Here is a 22,678-nt window from a genome sequence, read left to right as displayed (position 1 = left end):
CCAGATTATTTTCTATAGTATTTCTTCCCAGGTGGTCTTATTTTGTATTTGTGCAGTTGATTGTTCCTTCCTAAGTGGGGTATTTTGCATTTGTCCTTATCTAATTTCATCCTATTGATTTCAGACCATTTCTTCTGTTTATCAAGATCAACTGGAATTCTAATCCTGTCCTTCAAAGCACTCAGAATCCCTCCCATCTTGGTAATGTCCACAAAATTTGTGTACTCTGTATGCCATTATTGAAATCATTTATGAAGATATTGAATAGAACCAGACTTGGTACAGCTCCTTGCAGGACTCTACTTGATATGACCTTCCAGCTCAATTGCAAACCATTGATAACTACTCTGAATATGGTTTTGTAATCAGTTGTGCACCCACCTTATAATAGGTTGTTCTTGACCAGTCTTTCTCAAATGGGGGGGTCCCAACCCAAAAGGGGGTCACAAGGCTATTGTATAGTGATCGGGAGATCACAAAAAAAATTGCCAGTGGGAGGAGGAAGGGGAGTAGAGCAGCCACCCAGCTCTGAAGGCGGCGCCGCTGCCAGCAACAGTGCAGAAATAAGGGTGGCAATACCATGAGTGTGCTCCTGTGTACAGTAATTTGCTATCACTTTTTTTGGCGGGGGGTCGCCTTGGTTGAGGCAATACTTCTCTAGTTAGTTTTATGAGAAGGTTTGTGTGAGACCGTATCAAAAGACTTCTTGAAGTCGAGGAATATCCCATCTACTGCTTCCCCCTATCATGAGCTAATTCCATTTAAATTAAACGGAAGGATAAATAAAAATGTCTGCAACTAGGGTCCTTGAATGCAAGGGGAAACATAATTTTTTTTAAGGGAGTTAGGGAAGTTGACTGGACTGAAACTCAGAAATCTGAATGTTTAGGAGGGTTGTAATTATTTTAAGAAATCTGCTTAGGTAAAGGTGGTAACTTGCTGAAAAGAAGTTTTAGTCTCAGAAGACTATTTTTACTTTTGTTGGCTAGTAACCCTTTCTATTTTATACCTACTTGGTATCACTTTTTTTGTGTAATAAACTTTTTTTTTTTACTATAAACCAAATCAGTGCTGTGATTGAAATGAGTGTATGTCAAATCTTAAATCAATGAGCTGCAGTATATTGTCCCTTTTTAAAGGAGCAATGAACTTAACTTCTGTAGTGTTCAGTTAGAGGTCTGGACACTGCAGGGAGTCATCTCTGGGGAACTCGGGAGTTGGGGGTTACTATTTTGTTACCTGCAAGGCAAGGTTTAGGCTGTCAGAGTCCTGAAGAGTTTGCTGGCAAAGTAGACAAGCTGATAAGTCAAGGAGTTGTCACCTAGCTTGGCAGTAACAAATACGAAACCAAATACAAATACCTTTTTCTCCTCTAAGTCTCAGTAAGTGAGAGTTTTGCATGTGTAGAGGCTTGTAGGGGCTTTGTGCTGGGAGAGAAGTTGTGCCCTGATTAGGGCATGGGGCTGCTTTGAGTAGGGGTCCTATAAAGGTAGCCAGCCAGTCAGGCCCCTACAGTGGCACAGGAGCCAGTAAACAGAGCTGTAAACAGGGGAGTTTGATTTTGGGTTTGTTTTTGCTGTGGGTGCTGGTGTTTTGGTGTGGTTTGCGTTTCCCAGATTAACAGGATTCAGGTGGGAAGGCTCTGACAGATACAGAGGCAGCAGTGGGAGTGACCCAAGTAGTGGAAGACACAATGAAGATGATTGGATGTGGAAGCTGCGGGGTGTACATGATCCTGGAGGGGGTACCTGGAAAGAGTTTCGTCTGCATGAAGTGCCGTCTGATAGAGCTGATGGAAGAAAAGATCCGAGGATTGGAGATGCAGGTGGAAAGTCTGGTTGAGTTTAGAAGGGGGTTCGAGCGGATTATGGAGCAAAGACATGAGGTGACTGAAGGGAAAAGGTCAGATATGCAGATGGAAGCAGGACCGAAGAACTCTGAGGGGAGACTGCTGGGTGAAGAAAATGGACAGTGGAAGAATGTGACCAAGAGAACCAGGCAGAGGAAAAGATGGGCTAGTGAGGGAGAAATAGAGCTCAAGAACAGGTTTGCAGAGTTGGAAAATGAAGAAGGGGCTCAGCAGGTGGTCACTGAAGGTGGAAGGGCAAGGAAGAAGAGAAGAGCGGCTAGTCCTATAGGAAAAGGGGAAGAGTCAATGGAGACTACACCAAATATGAGCCTCAGGAGGATACAGGATGGGTTGAAGAGGATTACATGGGACAATAGGAATGGAAAGAACTTGCAGCCGGAGGGAACAGGGAGAATCGCACAGTCACCAGGAAAAGGCAGGTCTATGTGATCGGGAACTCCTTACTGAGAAGAATGGACAGGCCTGTAACCAGAGCTGATCCAGAGAGTAGAAGGGTGTGCTGTCTTCCAGGTGCTAAGATACGGGATGATTGGAGAATTGGTCTGGTATCAACAAGACTACGTTCAATAAAGACAAGTGCAGAGTACCTCACTTGGGAAAGAAAAATGAAATGGGGAATAACTAGTTAGGAGGTAGCACTGCTGAAAAGTACCTGGATCACAAATTGAATAGGAGTCAACAATGTGGTGCAGTTGAGAAAAAAGGCTAATATTCTGGAATGTCTAACTTACAACACTCCTGATAATACAGGAGAGGTAACTGTTCCACTGTATTCAGCAATGGGAAGGCCTCAGCTTGAGTACTGTATTCAATTCTGAGTGTCACACTTCAGGAAAGATGTGGACAAACTAGAGGGGGAGTCCAGTGGAGAGCACCAAAAGTGATAGGTTGGGTTTTCTAAACTTCTGAGGACAGGTTGGAAAAAAAATTGGACGTATTTAGTCTTGAGAAGTGAATGAGTGGGGGACCTGATACTAGTCTTCAAATATGTTAAGGGCTGTTGCAAAGAGGTTAGTGATGAATTGTTCTCCATGTCCATTGAAGACAGAAGTAGTAATAGGCTTAATCTGCCACAAGGGAGAGCTAGGTTAGGTATTAGGGAAAAACTTTCTAACTAAATGGGTAGTTAAGCACTGGAATAAATTACCAAGGGGAGGCTGTGGAATCCCTAAAATTGGAGGTTTTTAAGAACAGGTTAGACAAACATCTGTCATGGATGATATAGGTATACTTGATCCTGCCTCAGCAGAGAAGATTGGACTAGATGACCTGTTGAGGTCCTTTCCAGCCCTACGTTTCTATATTCCTGAGGGAATTCTGAGCCAAAACGTGTAAAATTTTGTGCACAATATTTTAAAATTCTGCATATTTTATTTGTCAAAATAACACAATATAGTCACGCCCTTTTCAATTATTTTGGTAATTTATTTCAAAATACCTGTCAGCATGTATGTCTGTAACAATACAGACAACCAAAAAGATTCGGGAAATGTTTTTTGACAAATGGATTCCTTACTAGGCATATTAGCACATTGATATGGCTCCACAGAGCAGATGGCACTACTAATATTTCCATGTATGTCCAGCACAGAAGACTTTAAGGGTATGTCTATACAGCCCCGCCCTGCAGGGTCCTAGAACCCAGGCTCCAACCTCAGCAATGAAACAGCCCCACTGCCCAAGCCGCACAAACCTGAGTTGGCTGGTATGGGCCAGCCTCTGGTTTTTCTTTGCTGTGTAGATATAGCCCATAGCACATTGTTAGGACTGAAGTTAGGCCATGATCTGTTACAGCACTTAAATAGGTGCATAAAGTTCAGCACCTGAATATCCCCATTGGAACTAATGCTTTGGCAGATCGGGGCCTTAGGGCATGGCATGGCTGAGTAGTATTCAGCATGTCACTGTGTAGTCACTGGACTAGAAAGTCAGTTGTTGCAGACAGTAGATGAGAAGGGCAATGGGAGTGGAGGCTCCAGCAGGGCAGTGCGGAGTGGAGGCTACTGGCTGCACAGAGGTGAGGGATCACTATGCAGCCCTCTTCTGGGACACAGACTCGGTGGTGAGGCTGCACCTGACCCTGACACTGTGCAAGGGCTGGTCCTGCCCCTCTGTGCCGGGTGGGCATGCATGGCCAGCTCTGCCCCCATCCAGGTGTGGGGGAAGCAGGCTTAGCCCCACACCTGGATCCCCCACGCGAAGCCCCTCCACACTTATATCCTGGCAAGCTTATCTGGATGTGCATGGCTCGGTGGAGTGTTGAGCATGGGGGGGAATCTAGATATACAGGGGCTTGGGGTGGTGGTGGGGGGGTGCGGTCTGAGTGCAGGGGGAATAGGACTGGGGAGCTACAGGTGAAAGTGTTTGGGGCTCAGTGGGTGGGGTCTGGCAGGATGTGGTGGGGGTCCAGATGCAAGGGGTTTGTGGGCAACTCGCCATACAGTGACCCCTTCCCCCTGCAACTGGGGAGCGATGGGGACAAGAAGCATGGGAGCGTGTGGCAGGGGAGATTTCTGTGCGTGGGTCTGACACAGCCCTGGGAGTGGCCCATGCAGGGGAAGAAGGCCTTAGCCCAGCCAAGACTAGCATCTGGAGTCTAGTGCATGGTAGGAACCACCAGCCAGGGCGTCCCCAGCCCTGCATCTCCCTGGCTACAGGTGCACTGCAATAGCGAGCGAGAGGGACAGTCTTGCACGCACACCCAGCCCCGTCCCCTGAAGCAGTGATCTACATCTCTCCTGGCTGCTCCTGACCGACACATGCCTGATCAGGACTGCTGCCTGGGAGGGGCTCATGAATCACTTATTCTGCTGGAAAAGAGTAAAATCTGCAAGGATATTAATTTTCTGCTGCGCAGTGGCTCAGAATTCCCGCAAAGTAATTTTTATGCTTGTGAATGTCCATGCTAAAACTGAGCAATTCTCAGCCTAAGATTAATCTCTCCTACATTTTTACAGAGAAATAGATTGGGTTGTGCACCAGTTATTTGAACCCTCAGTGGCTTCCAGTCTTTCTATGAAATATATAAGCCAGTGGAAAGCCATTATGCCCCCTTTGTCTACCTGATTGCAATAATGATGAATGGTATCTGATATATCTCAACCATTTGCTTTAAGAGCTGTGCAGCTATGCTATCCCTAACTTAATCTTCTCCTGTATGAATCCCTGTTTGCAATGCTGTTACAAGGCATATATACCTCAGCGAGGAACAATAATCTTACATGTACAGCCATGCAATATTCATGTCTACGCATATCTCTCATGTGAACTGTGAATACTAACCAAACCTTTTTTTTTAGTGTAACAGCTGTTTCAAACTTTTCAATTTCAGACCACTACAGTTTCATTATTTGAATCTGCCATGTTGGCAGGGGGGCGAGGTTGCAGATGTTATGAGTGTGCAAATGGGGTTGGAGGAGACGGTGGCATTTGCCAGGTAGGAAAGATGCTGGAAGGGAAAGGGAAACTAGTGGACGAATACATACCCTCCATGGCATGGGTTTGTAAAAAGTTGATGGTTGGGGCTTCAGCATGATAGAAACTTATTACCCTGCCCAGTCGCCACTTTGAAAGTGTGTTTTGGGTGGGGCAAACAAGGGGGCGGGGGACGGTGTTTGGGGAGGGAGGGAATCAAGGTTTGGAGAGTTGGAAAGGTTCCTAGCTTCCTTTTGCCCCAAATGGCAGTGGCCATTGGGCACTTGGAACAGAAGCTAGCACAACTGTATAGCCTAAAAATCAATTGTAGAGATAGGTAGGTAAGTAGATACATGCTGCAGATCTTCCTCCTGGGTCCAAGGCTGGGAATTGGTCTGGCCTCTTACATAGCTGTCCTCAGGATTTGGAGTTCTGAAGAGATCCTGCTATACAAAGAGAGCTCTTCACTGTCGTCCTTGTCATTGTCCTCTTTCAGTGAACTATGGTTCCCCTTGGGAGGGAGATGAGGGCCACAGTCTCCTTGCTGGGGGCAGCGGCACCACTATCCACAAGGGTTCTGTAGCGGCATGTCTGTCCAACGTCTCATAAAATAGATTACATGAGCAGCACTGGACTTGTATTTTGACACTCCTCTGTGTGTGTGTGTGTGTGTGACATTTTCCTGATTTCTTGTTATGGCATTGGTCAGTGTCCTGGCTGTGACCTTTATTGGTCATCTGCTTAGCAATGTTGTCTAAGTTCCTTATTGCGGTGGTTGGTTGCAAGAGCTTGCTGGACTGTCTCTTCTCCCCAGATGGTGAGGCGGTCAGGGATCCTGCCACAGCTCCAAGTAGCTGCACAAAGAATGGTGTAGTGTTGCTGGAATAATATTACTGTAATGATGATGGATTTGAATCTAGGAGCAAATGGACTGATCCTGGCCCTGTGTCAGGTGTTTAAATGGGGGAGGGGACATCTGGTCACCTTAACCCCAGAACACTGAGGGCATACTGGTAAACAGGCGGGTCAGTCATGGACTCCCACAAAGCCGTGTGGGATAGCAGTTGGATGACTGCCAAAGTAGTGTGTAGAAGCATTGTGTGTACACGAACCATAGTTGACATCAAACATACTCCACTTTAAAGGCAGAATGCAGAGTTGGCAGGAAATGGGGAGCTACAGTGCTTTAAGGGTTTGTCTCATGTGTTGGCAGACATTTTCAATGCAAACTAACATGAGTTAGTGTGGACTGACCTCCTGTTGTCTTCCCCGCCCCCAATGTAGACAAGTCTTTCATTCAAATTAACAATAGTAAAACAATAAGTGACTGGTGACATTGATGTATATACAACCCCATCCATCTCCCCCCCCCCCCCCCGGGTGTTTTTGGTTCTGAATGAGTAGCTTTAGAAAACAGACTTAATTACTTGTGTAAATTTGTAAAGCAGAATTTCGAAACATTTTTTTTTTTTTGTCGCAGCTTTGCCTGAGCCACAGAATGTGAACACAATATGAACGCATGGCATTTATGAAACTTTTTTCTTTCTTAAACCAAACAATCCAAAATACCCTATAACACCAGATAACTTGCTTTGACCAGCTCCTTTCAAAATATGTTGACTGGCTCTTTGGTAAGTCTTCCTAAGACTGTTAGGTAAAGAGAGCAGTTTAGACATTCATAGACCATAACAAAATATTAAGAGCCTAAAGAACGTAAGTAATTTTGAAAAAGTTTAAAATTGTCAGTTTTATATTGTGTGACACATCTGCTGCTGTTCTTCTGGTTCGTGGCTGGAAGTTGATTGTGAGCCAGTAGGAGAAGGCTCTATAGTTGTAGAGAGGATGACTGGAGACCTGGGGGGACAGTGCAGGAAGAGGCTGTTCGTGCTGGCTGAGCTGGGGTTTCCAAAGTTACCTGTATGCAGTTGGGTCTGTTTTGATATGAGTAATGTAATGTGTTTCAATTACACCATACCTGGCTCTGTGACATCAATCCCATTCAAACAACAAAAACTACTTTGCTTCATGGTACCAAAACTTGCCACCACTGGGCTGAGGCCAACAATATTAAGTTTTTAAGAAAACTCCATGTGTTTTCTAAACAGAGCGTTTGTTGAAGATGACCTTGGAGGACAGACGCAAAGAATATGTGAGGGAGCATGTTCCATTGAAAGACATTCCAACATGGATGGAAGAAATGAAAAGCAAGAACCAAAGTGACGGTATGTAAAGAAGATGTTGGGTGGGCGGGGACCTGTAAAGAAATTAACTATATATATTTCTCTGTACATATAGGTAACATTATCTGCAGTCTAAGTTAATTGCATTATACTTAAAAAAATTAATTCTGTATCCATACTGCCTTCTTAATTGTTGGGATTGAAAAATGGCACTTTTTTCTTGTGTTTAGCCTACTAGGAGTTACATAATGTAGATAATTTTGGTCTTGGTTCTTAGTCAGTTGCAAATGCATGCAATCTACAGTATCTAGCATGGACCTAATTTTCCAATAATTCTGTCTAGAGTGTACTGATACCAGTGGCTTGATACCCTTAAAAGACCTGGACTTTACAGCATTTCCTAAAGCATACAATTGAGGATTTGTATGTGGGTGTGGAACTGAAGACCCTTTTTACAATCACTCTGCTGGCAGCCCCCTTTCAGCTTGTTTTAGGGAAATCTAGTTGGAGAGCCTCTACATATTGCATTGATGGCAATATTGTATGGGGAGAGGTGGTGTTTCTCAAGCAACCAGGTTCCAAATCATTTTGTGCTGTACTGGTTTCAACCAATACCTTGAATTTCACCTGAGAATCTATTGGTGGTCCGTACAAATTATGGAGTGCTGGTGTTATATGCTGTGTGTGTATATATAGGGTATTGCCTAAAGAGTAGGGGGCACTGCCTTCAGTTTTTAGATGTCTCAGCTTATGTAGAGTTGATTTACAGTAGCCTAGTCCTAAGGTGCTAAAGGCATAGGTAGTAGTAGCCAAGGTCTACATTTAAGGGATGTAATAGCACTCTATTTTAGTCTTTCTATTCTGTAGGTTTTAATACTGCATTGATATTATACTATCTGAGCACCTTCCTGTAGCATAGGGGTTCTCAAACTTCATTGCACCGTGACAATCCCCGCCCCCCGCGACAACAAAAATTACTATATGACCCTAGGAGAGGGGACCAAAGCCTGAGCCCACCCAAGCCCTTGACCCTGCGGGGCGGGAGAGAAGCTGAAGCCCAAGGGCTTCATCCCCAGGCAGGGGAGCTGGAACCTGAACCTGCCACCCAGGGCTGAAGCCCTTTGGCTTGGGATTCGGCCCTGGGCGGTGGGGCTTGGGATTCGGCCCTGGGCTCTAGCAAGTCTAAGCCAGCCCTGGTGACCCCATTAAAATGGGGTTGGGACCCACTTTGGGGTCCCCACCCACAGTTTGAGAAATTCTGCTGTAGTGCATTAAGCTGTGAGACAGTGCATCTGTGATGTGTTTTGGTTCTCATCTTCTCCCCAAGGGAGCAGCATGTGCAGTGTAGTTTCCTGTTTTGGTAGCTGTTTTAATGAACATATATGTTGCCATATGTTTAGAGAAGGCAAGATCAAAGAAATGTGCCTTGCACTTGGAGCCCAAAGTGATGAGGTTTGTGTTGGCTCTTAGTTCCTGAGGGAGTTCATTTGTCAGTCTCTGACCAACTCCTAAAGAAAGTTTTGTTTTCCCTTCCTCCCCCTCTTTGAGGCACATTTTACTCTTATTGTCCTATTGTGACAGAGGAGTGTAGTTATCAACCATGGTCTTCACCCCAGAGCTTTGGATGATCTTATAGATACCCTGGACCTAGACCATGGAGTGCTTTGAAGATAAGCACAAAGACCTTGAACTTGATGGGAAATTCTATGGGAAGCCATTGTAGAGAGCAGAGGACAGGTTTGATGTATTCATGGTAAGATGTGCTGCAGGGTTATGTATTAACTGGAGTTTCCTAAGTGGTGAAGGTTTCATGCCCAGATATACTGTATTGTTGCAGTCCTGCTGAGAGGTGACAAAGGCATGCATAACTGAGTCCAGGTCTTTGTCCCAGGATGGGATGGAGTGTCTCAGCCAACCGGAATGGTAGAAAGCATTACTTGCCAATACTCTAGATAGGCACAGAAAGGGAAGAAGTGCTTGAGGGCCATACTGCTATGAGAGCATCCAGGAACAGCCAATGATTTGATAAGATGGTCAGATTGTAAACCTTGGTACTAAATAGCAAACTTCCTGATGCTGATAGAATGTGCTCCAGTTCCTTTTCTTGTGTGGTACGGTGTTTTTAAAAAAAAAAAAAAAAAAAGTGTTCAGGAATATCACTTCTATCTTGTCCAAATTAATTCAGGTAGTTAGGCCTCATCTGTGCTCACTAATTAAGGCAAAAGGTCTGAACATCTGTGGACTCTATCCAATGTGCGTATCAGGAGTTGGCTCATAAATATCATCACCTTACTTACATAAAAAAACACAAGTATCCAGACTACTCAGATTTGAATGTTTTATTATGAAATTGCCTCAACTGCCTCTTCTAGTTAATATTGATTAATTTAATTACAAGGCCGGATCTCCCATACCCACATGGAAGGGTCATGTCCCCTTCACCAGGTCTCCCTTCTCCTTTGCCCACCATGCCTCGGTTGGGGTCCCATTCAGGCAGAGCCTGTCTACTGGAACACTGTGAGCAGCCTCTATCATTGTTCTCCACACACTGCACTCCTAGGATTGCCAACTTTCTAATCGCACAAAACTGAACATCCTAGCCCTACTCCCCGCTCACTACATTCCCCCTCTTGGTGGCTTGCTGTCACTCACTTTCACTGGGCTGGGGCAGGGGGTTGGGGTGCAGGAGGGGGTGAGGGCTCTAACTAGGGGTGTGGGCTCTGGGGTGGGGCTGGGGGTGACAAGTTTGGAGTGCAGGAGGGGGCTCCAGGCTGGGGGGGTGGGGCTGAGAGATTTGGAGTGTGGGAGGGGGCTGCAGATTGAGGTAGGGGGTTGGGGTGCAGCAGAGGGTATGGGCTCTGGGCTGTTGGTGTGGGCTCTGGGCTGGGGCTGGGGATGAGGGGTTTGGGGTGTAGGAGGGGGCTTCAGGTTTGGGGGGGGCTCAGGGCTGGGGTTGGGGCGTGGGTTTACCTCAGTTGGCTCCCAGTAAGCAGTGCGGCAGGGCCAAGGCAGGCTCCCTGCCTGCCCTGACTCCGTGCTGCACCCTGGAAGTGGCCAGCAGCAGGTCCGGTTCTTAGGCTGGGGTCGGGGGGAGGGATCAGGAGGCTCTGTGCACTGCTCTCACCTGCAGGCACTGCCTCCCACTGCCCCCAGTTCCTGGCCAGTGGCAGTGCGGAAATGATGCTTGGGGTAAGGGCAGTGCACGGAGCCCCGTGGCTCCCCCGCCTAGGAGCCAGACCTGCTGGCCGCTTCCGAGGCGCAGTGCGGTGCCAGGACAAGTAGGGAGTCTGCCTTAGACCCGCAGCACTGCCAACTGGACTTTCAATGGCCTGGTGGGTGGTGCTGACCAGAGTTGCCAGGGTCCCTTTTCGACCGGGCGTTCCAGTCCAAAACCAGATGCCTGGCAACCCTATGCTTTCCTGCAACCATAGATATGGGGCTTAGAATTCTGTCCTCAACCATTGTGAGATGGCTTAAAGTGATGACCTGGATGAATACGATGATTAAGGTAACTATAGATATGAAGGTTAAAACTCCTCCCACAAGCTTTGTTTCTGTTTAAATGTGAATCTGAAGCAGCCACTTGGAAGGGTTTCAGGAACTGGGAGTCTCCTCTGGGTAATCTGGATGACCCAACAGGTTTGCAGGCCCCAGTAGCATATGGGTAGATGACTATACCATCTAGTCATCAATCCATTCTCCATTATTTGAAATGGAGGTGCACATAAGAGGCTGAAATTTTTCAAATATTCATATGGTTTGAGTGAATCTGTATTACAGTAGCACAGTAGTCCTCAGATTTTTCAGGGATGTGCCCCCCCCTTACCCCTGTCTGTGCCAGGGGGCGGGGCTGAATCAGAGCTGAGAGTGGAGCGGGGTTGGATGGTCTCCCTCCCTGCTCCCTGGGGGGGGACTGGCTGGGGCCCCACTGCGCACCTCTAAATGTTCCTCAGTGCCCACCTAGGGAGGTGTGCCCCACAGTTTGAGGACCTCTGCAGTAACACATAGAGCCTCCTTTGTGGTAGGCATTGAACATACACTTAAGTCAGTCCCTTCCTCAAAGAGCTTACTGTCTACATAGTATTTCTTCGCATGTCCTTTTGTCTATCTTAATTTTATGCATGGAGAAATGAATGCATGGAGACTGACTTTCCTAAGCTCATCTAGAAAAATCAGAGAGAGCTGGGAATCTTCCAAGGCTTAACCACAAGACCATTCTTCCTTTCTACACATTAAGCTATTTTCTGAACTTTACTAAACTTGAAAGTCAATGAGGCTTACAAATACTGACTGTTAATGTCACTATCTTCTTTGGTTTTTGAGAGCATGATACTGTTCTGCATATTTGCTTCATGAAACCACTGTCTCACTTGACACAGGTTAGACAGCGTGCTAATCCCATTGGTGAATTTCACTTCTCCTGTATGTTTTGTCTATACAACATTGATTTTGCTTTCTTTCAGGTAGTGCTTAGTGTGCTGCAGAAATGCTGGAAGGCAAAAGCTGAGCTGAAACACTTTATTTCCCCCACTCAAGCTTTTGTTACATTGTATATTTATGAGAAGATAATGTCTGCAGTTTCTTGCATTTAAATTTGTTTTATAAAAAAGCTGTGGAGGAAAAGTAACCTTTTAGAAAGATGGGCTGATACTCAATAAGCCAGATAATTCATTTAAAATGTGGAAAATATTAAGAGAAACATTTCTTATGAATGTGGTGGTTCACACTCTGTATGTAGTATAGCAAAGTCCCCTCCTCCCCCCAGTACTTGTACATTGATGCTATTCTGCAAAGCACTGAGTATATGTGAAAGTAGTACTTCTGAACTTAAATATTTAGAGTACAGAGTTTGGACCTTTTTTCTGACATAGAACTCTTGTTTTTTAAAGTAATTTTTCTTTAAACATAAATGTTGTGTTTCTGCCCCCTTTTTGTTGTAAGTGAGTAATAAATTCTTCAAAGCTCTAGACGTTTTGAAATATAGGATTTGACATATAGATTTTTTACTATACTTGGTTCATCATCCTGCCAATTCCTGGTGCTTCAGAGGAAGATGAGCACACACTTTAACCCAAATACATCTGACTAGTTGTGCTGCATAGCGTGTACAGCAGTAATTCTTTCCTGATAACCAGCAGGTGAGTGGCTTATGACTAGATGTAATGAATAAATAAAGGCACTTCCAGCATTTTAAAAACTTTTTTTTTTTGGTAGTACTGCAGTGTGTTAGGAACCCTTCCTAAACAACTCTTGTGATGTTTTGTGCCTTGAGATGTTCTCAGTCGAATGGCCCAGTATGTAGGGGCAAGGGCAACAACAAACGAGCACTTTTTTTCTTTGATATATGTTATATCTATTTTTATTCCATATTACTCTTCGAGCATGTCCGTCTCAGTTAGTATGTTGCTCAACAAAGTGGTTGCATGATTGAAAAGAAGGTGGAGGTTGTGCAGATGAGCTCAGAAGATCCTCCTATAGATGAGGGCCAAGGTGGAAAGTTAACTTCCTTCACTAATGAGCCTGGCCTCATCAGCAGAATAGTGTTAGTAGGGAAGGCTGAATAAATACAAGTGCTAGTTACTTGTTATAAAAGTCAGATGCTACTTACTACTATAAATGTAGTATTTGACTTACCACAGGCAGTGAATTCCACAGGCCACCAAGAAGCTGGGCAAAGTGACTTCCTTTTTATTCTAACTTTCTTGTCATTTAATTTTAAGAACTTCCTTTGACTGGATAAGGTTAAAAAAGGAAGAACAGAGTAGCTTACTCATATAATCAAGTCTTTTCTAACCTGCTTCTCTTCTAAGCTAAATAATATTAATGTCTGCAGTCCTGTCATACAGGTCCTGCCATACCTCTAGCCCTCTTTGCCTATGTGTGGACCTTATTAATCTCTTTGGAATTTTTTTTGAAGGTGATATGACCAAAACTGAATGCACTGATCCGTTCTGTGTATCCTTCTTTAATATGTTGTCACTCACTTCATCTACAGTAGTTGCCAAGGGCAGGATGTAATAAAAACACATCTATGGGGCTTTCACAGCATAGAACAGTTTTTTTTTTTTTTACCCACAGTACAGAAACCAATATTTTTAAAGTTACTTGGACAGAGATGGTTGATAGGATGCTATCTACTGAAAATATAGACATCGCCTGAAATGATAGTATTGACTCTTGCCAAGCACTTGTAGGGATCAGAAAGTAGTTAAGATTCAGAGTCTGGTCAGTCACTAACTTCTCTTGAGTCATGGTAGTTATGATTATTTTGGTGTGAACACTTGTCCACCAGTGGCAGTACTGGGATCACCAGCTTGCTTTGCAAAAGCCATAAAACTGCTTCCAGATAGTAACTTCTCCTACCACGGCTGTAATGGATTTGAACCAATAACCCAAAAGTAAGAAACAATATATCTCCTCACTAATGCTCTGAGCAATCCACTACAGCTCTTGATTTAAGATGGGCCACAGAATATGGACTCAACAGGTTTTTTTGTTTTTTGTTTTTTTAAAACACCCAGCATATTTCAGAAAAGAGATTTTTTTTTTCCTTTTGAAATTTACGTCTGTTTCTCTCTTTTTAGCTTAGAAACATCCTAGCAGTGTCATCTTGAACTATTATAGTTAAGGATTAATTCTCAATTTTGCATTGCATAAATTCAGCCATTTCAATTCATTGTGATAACTTCTATGTGACACTTCAGTCTGTTTTAAAATTGTAATCTGTTTTCTAGAATTCCTAAATGGATTAAGCTGCTTCTTCAGTTACAAAATGGTCAAAATAGATCTCTGTAGTTTCTCTGACATGCTCTAATGAGAATGGTTTGACTTTTAAATAAGGTCACCGATGCTGATTTTGTGCAGACTAATGTATTCAGGAAAATATTTGGCCCCAGCAGTAGGGAGGGGTAGATGGGAAAAGAAGAGAACCCATCTCCATGGTGAACAGCTGATGTTTGTGAGCTCCCACTTTTTGCATTGGTCTCATTACTCTTGTCTTTGCCACAACCCTTTCCCTAATTCTCCTATCTCTGAATTGTAGTTATGCAGTCAGTGTTAAATAGCCATAGGGTTTTGTGCTGCCAGCAGTGGGGAATATGTTCTGTACCTGGGGATGAAGAATTTCCTTGTGCATACAACTGTAGTCAGGTATCTGGGTTCTGGGGAATGGTACTTGCACCACTAGGTTTGTTGCTGGCTGGAAGACTTCCACAGCCAGAAAGATCCTTAGCCAGTAATCTGCTGTGTAGGGAAGCGACCCTTCTCCAGAAGTCTGTCTTCGCAACTCATGAGGTTTATAGAGCTGTAAGGTCTGATCTTGGGTTTGAGGTTCTGCCTTGATTTCATCGGTTGTTAACTGAGCTCCAGATTACAGCTATGTTAGGGTGTGGTCCATTGTCAGGGCTATAAATGAAACTTTCAAAAGTGGCTAATGGCTGATCTCCCAACTTGAGATCTGTTGTGCCTGAGTTGCAGAAGACCTGCGCTCCCATAACTGTCGCTTACTAAGGTATAATGTATGTATCTATGGAATAAAAGACTGATGGGGCTGATCTCTTATGATTAGAGTGGAAATGGGGGATAATCTGACTTCATGGTGGTTAGATGTGCCCAATGAATTAATGGGATGTGGCTTGTTAACTGTAGCACTGTACGTTATAGACCAGTTGAAGTCCGTGAAGCAACACTGATTTACGCCAGATGGAGAGCTGGCCCTATGTCTAGCTTTTAATGAATTGAGGTGGAGATGAAAGAGGGGAGTGGAGGTGGTTTGGGTTACTTCTAAAATGATTATCCATTTTGGAAGTGACTGTCTAAATGACATTTTCTTTCTGTGCAAAGCTGCTTGTTGGCCTGAATTTTCCATCCTGTCCAAGTTGTGCTCAACACAGGAATGTGGGAGAGGGACAGTGGTGGCAGCAGAGGTGGCTTTGTCATCTTTGTGATTGACTGTGTTCTGCAGCCGTCCAGACAACTGCCTGCTCCCTGGCATAATTTATAGCGTTTTTAGGGATGTTTTAATTTACATTTGGCTACATGGGCCCCTGGGGACTATTGTAGCAATGGAATAGCCTATGAGCTGTGACTTGGAAGTAGCACAGAGCAGACACAAAGATTACATGACCTGAGAATCTCCTTCACCTACGTGTATGTGTGTTTTTATATAAGCTAGGTACAAAGGTAGGGATCTTTAACTTGCCTTTCTGCAAAAGGCATGTTAAGTTAAACTGGGAAACGGGGTCATGTATTCATCTGTCAAGGAGCCAGCAAATAGCTGAAAATAAGGGAATTTGAATGGGGAGCTGTTGGAGGAGAAGGAAGGCAAGCCTCTGTTCCTTAGGGGCAGTGAGTGAGTTCTTGACTGTGCTTGCTTGGGGCTTGTTTTGTTTTTTTTTGTTTGTTTTTCAGTTTGCAGAGGCTGGTGGGGTAGTGCACTTTGAGGGAAGCAGAGCCTTTAATCACAGCAGAGCCCTGATTAGGGGGCAGGGCTTTCCTGAGTTGCGGGGTGGGGTGGCTTTAAAGGCAGCCCAGAAGCCAGGCAGCAGCACAGGGGTCAGCAAATAGAGCTGAAAATAGGGGAGTACAAATGGGAGTTTGTAAGAGGAGTTTGGGGGCGGGAGTAAGTGATGTTCTCTTCTGCTGCCACCACCGCCACCCTACCCCAACAGGAGCTTAGGAGGAAGGCTAGGATCGCTACAGAGGCAGCACTGGTGGTGACTGAAAGAATGGAAGAGACAATGAAGATAACTGGATGTGGAAGCTGCCTGGAGCAGATATCCCAAAAGCTCTTTATTTGTATAAAGTGCCATCTGATAGAGCTGATGAAAGAGAAGATCCCAGTTTGGAGATGATGATAGAAACTATAGATGTGTTTTGAAGGGGATTTGAGCAGAGGATGGAGGGGAGGTGAGAGGGGGCTGAAGGGAAAAGTCAAAATTTGCAGATGCTAACTGGACTGAAGAACTGTGAGGATAGACTGATAGATGAGGAAAGTGGCCCGTGGAAGCCTGTGACTATGAGAACCAGGCAGAGGAAAAAAACAGCTAGTGAAGGAGAAATAAAGCTCAGTAACAGGTTTGCTGAGTTGGAAAATGAAGGGGCCCAGCAGGCAGTAACAGAAGGCAGGAGGGCAAGGAAGAAAAGAGCAGCTAGTCCTACAAGAAGAGGGTAAGAGTCAATGCAGATAGCCAGAGATCAGAGGATAGAAAATGGCTCTCAAAAGATTGCAAGGGAGAACAGAAGACAAGAGGATTTGCAGCCAGAAAAAACAGGAGGGGGAAGGCTGGAGTATTGCACCAACACCAGGAAGAGGAAGGTCTGTGTGGTTGGGGACTCCTTACTAAGAAGAACAGATGGGCCTGTCACTGGAGGTGATCCAGAGAACAGAAGTGTGTTCTGTCTGCTGGGAGTGAAAATATAGGATATGGACCTGAGACTGAAGATCCTAATCAGAGCAGGAAGGAATCCACTGGTTGTCCTTCATGCAGGAACAAATGAAACTGCTAGGTTCTCGCTGGAATGCATCCAGGGAGACTACACCAGGCTGGGGAAGACACTTAAAGAAACAGAGGCTTAGTTGATCTTCAGTGGGATTTGACGTGTCCCGAGAGGAGGAGAATGAAGGTGAGAGAAGATTATGATGATCAACAGATGGCTCAGGCAGTGGTGCTATAAGGAGGGCTTTGGGATGTTCAGCCACTGAGAGGCATTCATGGACAGAGGACTGTTCTCATAGGATGGACTCACCAGTAGGGAAGGAAATAGACTTCTGGGGTAGAGGTTGGCACAACTGACTAAAAGAGTTTTAAACCAGGAACTTGAGGGAGACAATTGGGAGATGCTCATGTAATCTCCATTCATGATTCTGATACTGAGCGGGAGGAAAATCAAGTAAAAGAGGATACAGCAATGGAGAAAGGAGGGTAGGAGAACGGCTGTCAAGAGACAAGAGTGCCAGTAGCAATGGCACTAATATGCATGCGATACTGGCAGTAGAATGACTGTACTTAATCGGGTGAGGAATCTGGATAAAGTCAAGCAGAAACAACTAAGATGTCTGTACCCCAGCGGAAGGAGCCTGGGTAACAAAATGGAGGGACTACAACTGCTGGTTGAGGAAGTGAAACCAGATACTCTAGGGATAACGGAAAACTGGTGGAACAGTAGTCATGATTGGAATTCAGATAGTGAAGGGTATGTGCTGTTTGGGAAAGACAGAAATAAACATAAAGGTGGTGGAGTAGCATTGTATGTTAATAATGAGGTAGACTGTAAAGAAGTTAGAAGTGATGGTATGGATAAAATAGAATCTGAGTCAAAATCACATTTGGGGAGGGGAAGCCAACAGAGGTTCCACTGGGATGTTGGTTGGGGTCTGCTAACTGCCCTTAGGATCCAATTTGGATATGGATAGAGACCTCTTAAATATTTTTAACGAAATAAATGCTACTGGGAATTGTGTGATTATGGGAGACTTCGGTTTCCCAAATATATATTTGAGGACAAATGCTACTAGTAATGATAGGTCCCAGATATTCCTGGATGTGATAGCTGTCAGATTTCATTGCTGAATAGTCATCAAACCAACAAGAGGTGGTGCCATTTTAGACTTAATATTTTTGAGTAGCAAGGACCTCCTAGAAGAACTGGCAGTAGAGGACAGCGTTGGTCCGAGTGATCATGATCTAATTCCATTTAAACTTAATGGGAGGATAAGCAAAAATAGTCTGCAACTAGGGTCCTTGATTTCTAAAGGGCAAACCTTAAAACATTAAGGGAATTAGGGAAGTGGACTGGATTGAAGAGCTCAGTAATTCCAAGCCTCCTCCACATTCAGATCCTTAATTTCTGCAACTTTCCCCAAGCAAGGGGAAAAATTTTGTAGGTATGAGTTGCAGACCAAGCTGGAAGAGCAAGTGATCTCAAACAGGTTATTAAGAGAAAGCCGAAAGCCTACAAGGCATGGAAGTTGGGATGGATCAGCAAGGTAAGATGCCTCTTGGAGGTCAGAAAATGTAGGGGAAAAATGGGAACTTTCAAAAGCCAAGCAGAATTGGACCTTGCAAAGGAAATTAAAATCAATAGTAAAAGGTTCTATAGCTATATAAACAAAAAGAAAACTAGGAAAGAAATGAGACTGCTAAGCACTGAGGCTGGGGTCTAGATTAAAGATAATCTAGGCATGTTCCAACACCTAAACAAACTCTTTGCCTGACTTTTTAATAACGGTAATGAGGAGCATAAGGGTAGTGGCAGGGTGGCTAATGGAAATGAGGACATGGAAGTAGAAATTACCACATCTGAGGTGGCAGTCAAACTCAAACAGTGTAATGGGACCAAATTTGGAGGCATGAATAATCTTCATCCAAGAATATTAAAGGAATTGGCACATGACAAAATTGAAAGCCCAATAGTAAGGATTTTTTAATGAATCCATAAACTCTGCGGTCAAAGAGAAAGTAGTTAAGAACACAGAGAGAAACTGCAACTGGGATAAAATACAACATGGTTTTACGAAAGGTAGATCATGCCAGACCAACCCTGTCTGTCTGTCTGTCTGTCTGTCTGTCTGTCTGTCTGTCTGTCTGTCTGCATGCAGCAGGGGGAATAGATGACTGGCTCTGTGTACTCCAACTCGCTGTTATAACCTGTATCTAAAAGTTGTCATGTAATATGTTGCTGGAAGACTCATAACTAATGGATCATTAATAGGGTTACCAGATAGCAACTGTAAAAAAACGGGACGGGGGGGTGGGGGGTAATAGGCAGTAACGGGACTGTCCCTTCAAAAACAGGACATCTGGTCATCCTAATCATTAATATTCTTGTTTGGTGTAAGTACAGTGAACCCACAAAATATTATACAGATGTGCTGGTATTATGACTAAAATATGCTTTAACCATGTATGTCAGGGAAATTGATCAAGTTTTTCCCAGAAAAAGGAATATGGTTCTGTGTGCTTGAATGTGTCTCACATGTAAATTTGAGCAAGGTGTGACCAAAGACCAAGAAAAGCATGGTGGGCAAATAAAGCCAGGAGTGCAAGTGATCTCTTAACAGTCTCCGTGAGGTCTGGAGGCTGCGCCCTCAGGAAGCCTTCCTGCCTCTTGAAGCAGGGTCAATGAACTTTGCAAGAGATGATTTTCAAAGGTTTACTGAACAGCAAAGAGAGGAGCAGAGACCCCCTAAATTATCCTTGAGGAGATGAGGAAGACCAGTGCCTTGAACTCTGTGGGGATCCTGACTAAGAGCTAGTGAGTTGTTGCTTGAAAAGGATGGTTGGTGAGGAAACTACCTTGAACTGAGACTGTAGCTTGGTAAGTTAGATCTTAGCCATTAGAAAGCATATTTTAATTTTGTTTGTTTTTGTAAACTTTACTATCTTTATCCATTATACTTGAAATGACTTAAAACCTACCTCTTCTTGGTTAATAAACTTGTACTTTTTATCTAAACCACCTCTGTGCTTTGACTGAATTGAAGAGGTTAACTCTAGTCAAGATAAGAAGCTGCTGTTCTGTCTCTTTAAAGGAGCAGCAAATTTAAATTCTGTGAGTGTTCCTGGAGAAGGCTGGACACTGCAAAAATACAGTTTTGGGGAAATTCAGGACTGGGGAGTGGTGTTGGGGTTATTCTGCAAACGGTAGCTGATGGTGGAAGTTAAGGTGTATGACCCGTATGCTGGCTGTTGGTGTCTGGGTTGTGAGCCACAGCAGCATAGCATTTAAAGTTGCAGGGCAGTTGGTGACACTGCCTCCTTACTGGTCTGGGTTGAACCCCAGAACCTGCTCCTAGGTTTGAGAAGTGACTGATGGGGTTTATCTCAAAGATGGATATTAATAGTGCAGATTGGTACTGTTGTTCTTGATTAATTTCACTTTAAAGGAGGCTTAGCTCATTAACTCTTCTAATTCGGTGGCATTATAGACTTCTGATGGCAACTGGTACACTACTATCTTCTGTCTTGCTGCTTCCCTATCTGGGGTTGGAGCCTTTTATAGCCTTCTCCAAAACTGATGATTGTTTGTCTGGCTGTCGGGCAGATTGCTCTCTGAAGTCCACTGATATCTGGTCCACGTATTCTAGGTTCATTTTCTCTCTCTCTCTCTCTGTCCGTCTACAATCAGAGCCATCCTACAGATATGGCTTTCTAGTGTATGAATATGCTCATCCCAATGTCGCCTAGCCTCCCTCAATTGTCTTCTGTTGGAGTCATCCACATTAGGCCCATTGCAACTTAATTTTGTTTTGTGTCGTGGAGTGTCCAACCATTTGACCATTGCAATATTTTCATTTCCATGGTGGAGAGCATGCTGATTTTCTTTCTGGTGGCTGGCTAAGTCTCTATTCTGTATATTAAAAGGGGTTTAACTAACAGTTTTATACGCTCTACCTTTTAACTTTATCGGCATCTTTTTGTCACATAGAACCAAAGCAGCTTCAGCTGCTTGCACCAAACAGCTTTAGTACAATGATAGACACCATTGTCAGCAACCATTGATCCTAGATATTTAAATATTTTCACTCTTCTAAACTCAAATATAATAGCCATGGTCTTACCAATGTTCACTTTGAAGTCCAGCCTGCTCAAAACTACATTGCCGTTGTTCAGAGCTGGCTTTCAGGGTGTCTCAATCTTTCGCACATATTGCTGTTATCTGTGAACAGCATGGTCCAAGACATCTTTCATATATTCTCTCATCACATCCATGCCAACCTCAAACAAAAGAATTTCAACACTGACCCCTAATGCAGGCCAATGCTTACTGGAAATTCTCTATTGTAGTCCCATTTAGTCTTGATTTTGATAGTCACTCTATCATATACCTTGGATAGGATGCACATATCATACCTTGGATAGGATGCACATATCTGCACTGCAAAGTCCACCAAGTTAGTTCTCTTGGTACACACCTTCTCTAGGTCCACAAAGACCCTACCCAATTGCCATCTCTTTTCTCAGAACTTCTCCATGAGGATTCATAGTGCAAATATGCCATCAACTGTGCTCCTTCCTGCCATAAATCCAAACTGATCATTCCAAATTTCAACCATTCCACACACTTACTAGTCTTCTCCCATACTTTCAAAGTATATATGTCAGCTTAATTGGGTGATAGCACACAGCATAGCATCTCCTTCATGTTTAAAAGTTGGCACCAGAAAGCTTTTAAGCCAGTTAATCCAGTACTCTTTCTCAAGAATATAATTGAACAAACTCGTGAAATACTTTTTATGCCTTCCCTTTCCAACAACTTCACTACATACCCTGGTACTTCATTGCGCCCAGGTGCTTTCTCTGTTTGGTTTTTCCTAAGTGTCTCTGCAACCTCTTCCTTCTGTATGGAATACATCATGCCCCAGTTAGACTTACGTGTTGTTAATTTCTGTTTTGATTCTCCTCATTCATCACTTTCAAAATAATCACTCCAAACTTTTTGACCTCACCATTTGTTTGCAATATACTAAATTTATAAGAACACAAGAATGGCCATACTTGGTCAGACCAATGGTCCATCTAGCTCAGTATCCTGTCTTCCGACAGTGGCCAGATGCTTCAGAGAGAATGAACAGAACAGGGCAGTGATCTAGTGATTCAGCTCCTGTCATCTAGTCCCAGCAATTAGCAGTGAAAGGCTTAGGGACTCCCAGATCATAGGGTTGCATCCCAGACTATCTTGGTTAATAGCCATTGATGGCGCTATCTTCCATGAACTTATCAAATTCTTTTTTGAACCCAGTTCTAGTTTCAGCCTTCACAACATCCCCTGGCAATGAGTTCCACAAGTTGACTCTGCGTTTGGTGAAGTACTTCCTTAGGTTTATTTTAAACCTGCTGCCTATTAATTTCTTTGGGTGACATCTAGTTCTTGTGTTTTTATGTGAAGGGGTAAATAACACTTCCTTATTCACCTTCTCCACACCATTCATGATTTTAGAGACCTCTATTGTATCCCCCCTCAGTCATCCTTTTTTTTTCTCAGCTGAACAGTCCGTCATTTTTCTCTCTTCATACAGAAGCTGTTCCATACTCCTAATCACTCTTATTGCCTTTTTCTGTACCTTTTCTAATTCTATTAACTTTTTTGAGATTGGGTGACCCAGAACTGCAGTATTCAGAGTGTGGGCGTACCATGGATTTATATAGAGGCATTATATCATCTATGCCTTTCTTAATAGATCCTAACTTTCTCTTAGCTTTTTTGATTGCTG

At 43.9% G+C, this 22,678-nt stretch overlaps 1 protein-coding gene across 1 annotated transcript in view; it reads left to right on the top strand.

The window, feature by feature from the left end:
* MACROD2 (mono-ADP ribosylhydrolase 2) overlaps positions 1-22,678 on the top strand; it is a 1,333,771-nt gene that overhangs the window by 9,524 nt on the left and 1,301,569 nt on the right. Inside the window, exon 2 of the mRNA XM_077812043.1 lies at positions 7,390-7,506. Within this exon, the coding sequence (XP_077668169.1) occupies positions 7,390-7,506 (117 nt within the window). The remainder of the gene's footprint in view (positions 1-7,389; positions 7,507-22,678) is intronic.

The sequence above is a fragment of the Eretmochelys imbricata genome, chromosome 3, assembly GCF_965152235.1.
Source record: "Eretmochelys imbricata isolate rEreImb1 chromosome 3, rEreImb1.hap1, whole genome shotgun sequence".
NCBI lineage: Eukaryota > Metazoa > Chordata > Testudines > Cheloniidae > Eretmochelys > Eretmochelys imbricata.
The sequence above is the reverse complement of the archived record's forward strand: the minus strand, read 5'-3'. Positions and strand labels throughout refer to the sequence as shown.